The sequence below is a fragment of the Tachysurus vachellii genome, chromosome 3 (genome assembly GCF_030014155.1).
Source record: "Tachysurus vachellii isolate PV-2020 chromosome 3, HZAU_Pvac_v1, whole genome shotgun sequence".
Taxonomy (NCBI): domain Eukaryota; kingdom Metazoa; phylum Chordata; class Actinopteri; order Siluriformes; family Bagridae; genus Tachysurus; species Tachysurus vachellii.
In genome coordinates this window covers 33,217,844-33,227,132 of record NC_083462.1, presented here as the reverse complement: position 1 = coordinate 33,227,132, position 9,289 = coordinate 33,217,844, and the positions used below count along the sequence as shown (strand labels likewise).

The 9,289-nt window shown below is 39.1% G+C and overlaps 1 protein-coding gene across 1 annotated transcript in view; it reads right to left on the bottom strand.

Annotated features, from left to right (window-relative positions):
• ankef1a (ankyrin repeat and EF-hand domain containing 1a) overlaps window positions 1-5,291 on the bottom strand; it is a 13,436-nt gene extending 8,145 nt beyond the window's left edge. The window contains exons 1-5 of the mRNA XM_060865066.1: window positions 5,048-5,291; window positions 3,910-4,265; window positions 2,559-2,758; window positions 1,364-1,513; window positions 1,044-1,167 (exon numbers count right to left, since the gene is read on the bottom strand). Of these exons, the coding sequence (XP_060721049.1) occupies window positions 1,044-1,167; window positions 1,364-1,513; window positions 2,559-2,758; window positions 3,910-4,258 (823 nt within the window). The 5' untranslated portion in view covers window positions 4,259-4,265; window positions 5,048-5,291. The remainder of the gene's footprint in view (window positions 1-1,043; window positions 1,168-1,363; window positions 1,514-2,558; window positions 2,759-3,909; window positions 4,266-5,047) is intronic.
• Between the last annotated feature and the right edge of the window lie 3,998 nt (window positions 5,292-9,289).

The following is a 9,289-nucleotide window of genomic DNA, read 5'->3' as shown; positions in this document are numbered from 1 at the left end:
AACAGCATTGCTTGTAACACCTGCTATGAATTCAACTGTCATCATCCTCTTTCAGTTCATACATTACATGACACTCAAAGCAAAAAGTAACCACAGACACTTGAACTCTAAACTTTAACGGAGAATCCTGTATTCCTGCTTATAATGTGTGGAAGCCTTGCTTCATTTGTCATTTGTCCTGAAATCAATAAATGTACCAAATGTATGATCATCTAAACTTTTGTTTGTGTATAGTTTTGAGAAACATCTCCTTTGGTTTATTTACTTAAGTCGTGTCGTGGAAACGGCACTCAACTACACTTCCCAGAATGCAAAGTGGCCTACAAACATAGCCGCCGCAGAGAACTACAACGCCCAAAGACTGGGTGGTAGAACGTTGTACTGATCGGTACTGATTACACACACACACACACCTCGTCTCAATCTCAATCCTTACAATTCACACAGAATAAACAGACTCTGTTCCCATACTTGCTACATCAAATACATCCTTACTCACTCATTTTCTACCCCTTATCCGAACTACCTCGGGTCACGGGGAGCCTGTGCCTATCTCAGGCGTCATCGGGCATCAAGGCAGGATACACCCTGGACGGAGTGCCAACCCATCACAGGGCACACACACTCTCATTCACTCACACAATCACACACTACGGACAATTTTCCAGAGATGCCAATCAACCTACCATGCATGTCTTTGGACCAGGGGAGGAAACCGGAGTACCCGGAGGAAACCCCCGAGGCACGGGGAGAACATGCAAACTCCACACACACAAGGCGGAGGCGGGAATCGAACCCCCAACCCTGGAGGTGTGAGACAAACGTGCTAACCACTAAGCCACCGTGCCCCCTCAACTACATCCTGTTAATAATAATTAAGTTGATAATAATAACAATAAAGACTGCACCTGCTTCTAACACCATTTGACATGTTTGTGAGATAACAAAAAAATCTCCTATAAAATTCCACCCTTTGAAATCTGCTTTTATATTTATTCTTGAAGAAAAGTCCAAAATACAAGACTGTTTCCTGTATTTATTACCCCTCTGTGCCAAGAATCTGCAGCAGTCAGCAAAACCGCCCCGGGCAGCGTAGTGCAGAGCCGTGTTTCCTTCTGCTGTCATTGCTCCCATGTCTGCCACATATGCAGACAACACCTGAAGGATCTGGAGGGGAACCAGGTGAAGGTAAACGATCTACTTCAACAAATATTGCTACGATGGCTAATAATTAGCAACAGACATTGGTGTCCACTGGGTTATACTGCTTGCTCTAACACACACTGATTTAGAATCCGCAAGCTTGACTTTAGTGTTTAAATAACACTTCGAAAGAGAATTATTGAAGGTATTTGGTAGTCACTTCAAAGTAGCCTCCTTCAGCAGCGAAGTGAACTGCGTTGAACCTCTTGCTGTCCATCATGTTGACATTTGCCCCTCGTTTAAGGATGGCTCTTACCAGCACCACTGCTTCTGCTCTTACCGCCTCCATCAGCGCAGTGCGACCCGTCACCTGCAAGTGCAAACATGAAGAGACTCTCATCACACACCTGCCATCAAAGCACGTTTGGCTCATGTCGCCTCATATCAAGTTGCAGCTGACAGGAATTTGACAGATACATGCTGTCAGCGCAACCTGACAACGCACGCTGTAGATCATACAGCAAGTCAGAGTGGATAAACTTCATATTCTGATCTAGTATCTTACACAAAACGTTCACTCTGTGTAACAGTACAATATCCTAAGCTTGGATGTGTTTGATCCCTTCCCATAGGTTTTCTCCACTGTACTGTACTTCACTGAAGTCCCAGATCCTTAAAAAAATATAAATGGTTTTGTAACCTTTTCCAAACATCTCTTGAGAGCTGGTAGTCTGCTTTACGTTGCTGGTCATGTCATGCCTAATTGACCCCAATTCTCAGTAAAATCTGCTTAATTGGTTGGATGAATAACTGAAAGTTGCCATTACATTTTTTACAAGATTTGAGTGCCAAATATGCAAAAAATAGAAGACATCATAAAGGGGAAAATACTTTTCCACCACCTTGTATGTCTAACTTTGATGTAAATGCAAAATATTTTAAAATGGTCAAAAGCAACAATAACAAGTAACTGATAATTAAAAGGTGGGTCACGGTGGCTTAGTGGTTAGCACGTTTGCCTCACACCTCCAGGGTTGGGGGTTCGATTCCCGCCTCCGCCTTGGCACAGGCTCCCCGTGACCCGAGGTAGTTCGGATAAGCGGTAGAAAATGAATGAATGAAAACTAAAAGTTGAGACCCGGCAATTTGTTTGCTAGTACTTTTTTAACACGTATCTTTTTTAACGCGAATGTTTTATATTGTTTGAATAATTCAGCAGTTTTCATGTCTGAAAAGAATTAAATTGATGATACCAAGTACTTGTCTCACGGACCAACAAGCATCACATGTCATTTTACAGAACTGAGTGATCTGTTATTTTTAAACTGAAAAGCTACACTGAACAGCACACTAATAAATTTCACCATCTCTGTTTTTGCTTGTGCACACACCACACACTCCTCAGGGATCTTTACCTGATTGACAGAATTGGGGTCGGCCCCTTTCTCCAGCAGACTGAGGCACATGCCCTCACATTCCCGGGCGTTCTCACAGGCCTGCAGGAAGAGTGGCATGCCCGCATGTGACACGTTGTTTACGTCTGCCATGTTGTTCAGCGCCACCTGCAGACAGCGTGTGTGTCTTTTTGTAGGACAGAGGCAGTAGAATAGCACGCCTAGGAGAGCAGACAGGGTCAGATCGCATTACAAGCAAGGTTTAACTCACCCTATTCTGATCTGTAATTAGAAAGACCCACAAACTGTAGGGTTCTGCACTGTGCTGGGTTTGAGCTCCAGACACGACCTAACCACTGTTAAATTCCGCATCATGAAGTGTGCTTGAAAGCTCATCAATATATTAGCAGTGGGAGAGAGCAGTGCATCAAATGCTTGTCTAGATACTCCATGTACATTACCACTTTAGTAGCCCTTGTGCAACTCATCTCCTTGTGGAGCTGGAAAATGCACTAAATATAGCACTGTACAGTATAGAGAAGCTACACCAGCATCAATAACTAAAATACTATCCAAAGCAAGCTATAAAGCTATATTTACAATGGTTTTAGAAATTACTCAGACCCCTTTACTTTTTGCACAACCTTTTACATTATAAATTCAATTGCAATAAAAAAAGATTAAGTGGAATAAAAAACTTTCTAATTTAGATAAGTATTTAGACCCTTTATTTAGTATTTTGGCAGCCCAAGGAGCAAAGCTTCCGCAATCAAAGACATTCAAACACTTGGTCCAAAACCACTCCATCACTGTCTCGGCTGTATGCTTTAGGCTGGGTGTTGTGCTGAAAAGTGACCCTTTGGTTCAGGACTTTATGATCATGTACACTCTAGAGCAGGTTTTTTTAAGTACCTATCTGTATTTATCTGTATTCATTCTCCGGTCAGTTCTGTCTCCCTGTCCCTTCTGCTGTGAATCTGCATTGCATGATGGTCGTGGAGTGCATAGTTTTTTTATTTGAAAAATTGCATCATTCAGGTACATAAAGTGCACTTTTCAGTCGGAACATAGGATTCACACTGTTTATACTCTACAACGCTACAGAATAGTGCACATGTTCCTTGGACTGTGAATTGTGGGCCCTCATACACACAGGTCCTTTCTAAATCATGTCCAATCTGTTGACTTTGTTACAGTTTGACTCCAGCAACATTCAAAAAACATCTCAAGATAATCAAAGCAAAAGTGGGAAACTGTGCACTATACTGTAGGTACCATGGACCGTGCAGTACCGTGCAGAACATCTAAAAAAGTTCATGTTCATCTTGAATTACATTACATTTCCCTTATGCTATGTCTTTCTTTACCTCACCTTTCCCTTCTATGTCTGTCAGCTTCATGTCTGCGTGTTTGTCAGCCAGCAGAGCCACCACGCGGTCATGCCCGAGTTCGGCTGCCAGCATCACCGGCGTGCGTCCATGCCTGTCCTGGACATCTGGCCTGGCGCCATGCAGCGTCAGAAACTCTATCATGTCGGTGTCGTTGGCTACCGCGGCCACGTGCAAGACGCCTTTGCCCTCTCGAGGCTCCGTTATGTTGACAAGGTCGTGAACGCCCGCGCGCAACAGCTTCATGACTTGTGCTGTGTCTTTTGCGCACACACACTGCAGCAGCCGGTAAATCTGCAGCTCCTGCAGGCGGCACGTGGCTACCGACTTCATGAGGAACCTTATAATAATAATAATAATAATAATAATAATAATAATAATAATAATAATAATAATAATAATAATAATAATGAAATGCATAAAAAACATAAATACAATAATGAGAAAATAGACAACTAGTGAGCATCAGTAGGCATTTGGTATTAAATGTAATAAAAAAGAAATTATCATAATTTTTTGTTATTATTTACAGACTGTGGAGACTATCATCTGTCTTCACAGATGCACATGTATGTTGTTTTTCTTAAACACATTTTATACCACACCTAATGGTAATGGAATTAGATATGATTTTCCTCACATAATTAAGTGGGGTCCTTGTGATTTTTAGTCACATGTTGTCTTACTTTACACTTGCATGAAATATATAATTATGGAAGATTCTCTTACAAACAATGTTCTTATATGTGCTACTAAAAGGAACACACTCTCTCTCTCTCTCTCTCTCTCTCTCTCTTTCTCTCTCTCTCTCTCACACACACACACACACACACACACACACACGCACACCAGCTTATTTAGTACAAATGTCTACCTCATTTTTTGTGTGTGTGCATAAACATGCAAAGTTTACAAAGATATATATATATATAAAAAAGTTTTGCAAATTTTCAGATACAATTCCTATTAAAACAGCAGATAAATATATTAGCTTATTGTGCAATGTTCCATATTCTGCCTTTAAAGCTAAATACTGACTGCCAGCTGTGTCAGAAAAAGCCTTTAAGTCTCATATATGTCAGAGAGGGGATATTATTATGCCATATATGTCATATTTCCTACCTTGAACTGGAACAGATCAGCCACTGTAGCTTCCTTCCTAACTCTGAGCTCTGGACAGATAGTTTCCCAACTCATTGGGTTTTTTTTTTTTTTTTTTTTTTTTTTTTTACTGCCAGCCCGTTTCTATAGCAACAGGAACAAACGAGCGCTTCTTAAGTCTGTGCTAACGGAGAATGAAGCTTCCTCTCCTGTTTCAGAGGTCATTATCTCCCTCCTTTCATTAATTAAAGCTACAGTGCGTAGAAAATAAAGATTTAGAGTCAGGGCCAGTAAAAATAAACAGTGATAATGTAGCAGCGCTTTAGTAAAGATGGAGGCGGGGCGTGGGTGAGTGTGGGCGTGGCCTGTACTGCTTAATTTGCATACGGACCTTAAACTAGCAAGGCCTATTGTTTCAGCAATTCTTCTATTGTGTATTATGCAAATAAATTTTATTAAGTTTTCTTCAGCTGTTTTTTTTTTTTGTCTTGTTTGTGAGTCTCAGTGAGTTACATTAGTTGTTAGTTATATTAGTTGTTCTGATCAAAAGTTGTTTTTTTTTCATAAAATAAGCTTTTTGTACAAATCTGTAGTCACATCAAACATCAGAATGGGGAAATGTGATCTCGGTGACTCAGTGCTGGTTTGTGTATTTTAAAATCTTTTGGGATTTTCACACACAGCAGTCTTTCGAGTTCCCAGAGAGTGGTGTGAAAAACAAACATCCAGTGAGCAGCAGGATGTTTGTGGAAAATCCTTCATGGTGAGAGGGTCAGAGAAGAATGACCAGATTGGGTTGAGGTGTCAGGACGGCTACAGAAACTCGGATAATCACTCTTTTTGTAACCGTGTTGAGCAAAAAAAAGTCTTAGCATACAAATAATTTTAAACTTTGGGCTTGTAACACGTTCAAAAACGTACTTAGTGCCACCCTAAGCCCCACTTTGTTAATTCTTGGATACGATAAACTGTGTTGGTTGTATATTAGTACAAACAAGCATTAATTGTCTCCCTACAAATTAGAATAAAGGTTTGCTGTGATGAACCATGGCACAATAGGCATCATTTCCATTTATGAAAGTTTACTCCTTCACCTTTATTAACCATGTAAATACTGTAAGCACACACACACACACACACACACACACACACACACACACACACACACACATAGAAAGATCATGTTATTGGATCAGCAGCATGCTTAAGTGCCCATCTCAGGGATAATCCCAGCACACTTACAAGATCTCTTTACCGGACTATAGCTAATATCAGTTTACAGAGTAATATATCCTGGTGAGTAACTAATAGCATCTCTCACTAAAGAGGCTGCATAATTAAGTTAATGCTATTAATGCCAGATCAGAGCAGCAGTAGCAAAAGCTACTTCCTGTTGAAAATTTCACAACACGTGTCACAAAATGGTTAAGGAACAAAAAGAACTGCGCTGACATCTCAGGTGTTTTTCTACAGTAGACTTCCACTGGTTTCTTTAATATTTTAACAAACCATGGTCCACATTAGGGCATTTTACACTGTGTTTAACCCTGAGTTAGCACCGGTTTTGCAGAGTTAATCCCGCATTGCTGTGTCAAACCTGCACAGTGTGAAATGTTGTGCTGTTAGAATGTTAGAGTTTGGTGCTTAATAACAGACACCCAATTAAAACACTGAACAGATCATGCTTCTTACCATGAGCTTTATAGTGCATGTTTTGTAAACCAAAGTTGCAGCATTTAAGGCTCAATTAAAAACCATGGTGTCAGTTTTATTTATTAAGTTATGAAACTGGGTGAAGAAAGCTCCAGGTCCACCATGGAATGAGTAAGAGTCTTGAAACCAATAGTTCATGCTGCAAATGTCAGCTTTTGACACAAGAGGTCCCCAGAACTAAGCACATCCCACATTAATGTCCTGTCTACAGCAGGGATTCTCCAACTTTTGCTAGCCAGGACCCTTTTACTGGGAAAAAAACCTTTTTTGAAGATGATACATCGATTCAAATATTTGGTGTATTTTTCAAAAGTGTACTAACATATTTAATTATTGAAGCCATGGAGGTTTTTCTTTCTTTTTCTTTTTATTACCTACATTTTTCAAAAGCAGAGCACATTCAGTCCAAGCCGACTATTTACTTGTTTTGTGTACAAATGAAGTTCGGATTAAAACTATTCAATTCAATTGACCAGTCAAACAGACTAATAAATAAAACTCAATAATTAATATAATAACTTTGATTATCCAATAAATCATGCACACTTAGCTTCATGGACCCCTGCAGAGGCACTGATCTTTGTATATTATTTAAGATACTATACAATGCTACTCTATACTACATTACTCTAAACTACACTACACTGCTTTATACTACTGTATACTACACTACATTATTTTATACTACACTACACTACTCTACACTACACTACTTTGTAATACTGTATACTACACTACACTACTGTATACCACACTAAATTACTTTGCACTGCACTACACTACACTACACTACACTACACTACACTACTGTATACCACACTAGATTACTTTGCACTACACTACACTACACTACACTACACTACACTACACTACACTACACTACTGTATACCACACTAGATTACTTTGCACTACACTACACTACACTACACTACACTACACTACTGTATACCACACTAAATTACTTTGCACTGCACTACACTACACTACACTACACTACACTACACTACTGTATACCACACTAGATTACTTTGCACTACACTACACTACACTACACTACACTACACTACACTACTGTATACCACACTAAATTACTTTGCACTGCACTACACTACACTACACTACACTACACTACACTACTGTATACCACACTAGATTACTTTGCACTACACTACACTACACTACACTACACTACACTACACTACTGTATACCACACTAAATTACTTTGCACTGCACTACACTACACTACACTACACTACACTACACTACACTACACTAAATTACTTTGCACTACACTACACTACACTACACTACTGTATACCACACTAAATTACTTTGCACTACACTACACTACACAACACTACACTACTGTATACCACACTAAATTACTTTGCACTACACTACACTACACTACACTACACTACACTACACTACACTACTGTATACCACACTAAATTACTTTGCACTACACTACACTACACTACACTACACTACACTACTGTATACCACACTAGATTACTTTGCACTACACTACACTACACTACACTACACTACACTATACTACACTACACTACTGTATACTACACTAAATTACTTTGCACTACACTACACTACACTACTCTACACTACACTACACAACACTACTTTATAAAACTGTATACTACACTACACTACACTACTCTATACTACACTACACTATACTAAAATACACTACTCTATACTACACTACACTACTCTATACTACACTACACTACTCTACTCTATACTACACTATACTAAATTACACTACTCTGTACTACACTACACTACACTACTTTATACTACACTCCAATACACTATACTATGTATATTTGTAATCACACCATCTAGTGTCACCCATATGAGGATGAGGTTCCCCTTTGAGTCTGGTTCCTCTCAAGGTTTCTTCCTTTACCAATTTAAGGGAGTTTTTCCTTGCCACTGCTGCCCGAGTCACCTCAGACTTGCTCATTGGGGATAAACACATATACATACACACGTACACACACACTGTGAACTATATATATTTTGAATTTTTATTATATTAATTCTCTATATTACTCCTTATGCTTATCTTCTGTTCTATGTTTACTTTCTGTAAAGCTGCTTTGAGACAATGTCCATTGTAAAAAGCGCTATACAAATAAACTTGAAACTTGAAAAAAATACTACACTATACTACACTACTCTATAGTACACTACTCTATACTACACTACACTACTCTATATTACAGTACACTATAATATACTATAAGATATTATACAATGCTACTCTATACTACATTACATTAATTACTAGTCTACACTAGTCTACACTATTAGATACTATACTACTTAATACTACATTACACTATACTATAAGCCACTATGCTACACTACACTAGTCACTAGTCTACACTATACTTCACTAGAGGATTCTGTACTATACTTCTCTATACTATTACCGCTGTCTATAATCCATCCTCAGCAGGTTCACCATGCTCAGCCGTCCTTCACCATTATATTACTGAGTCCAGCATCCAGTATTTTACAA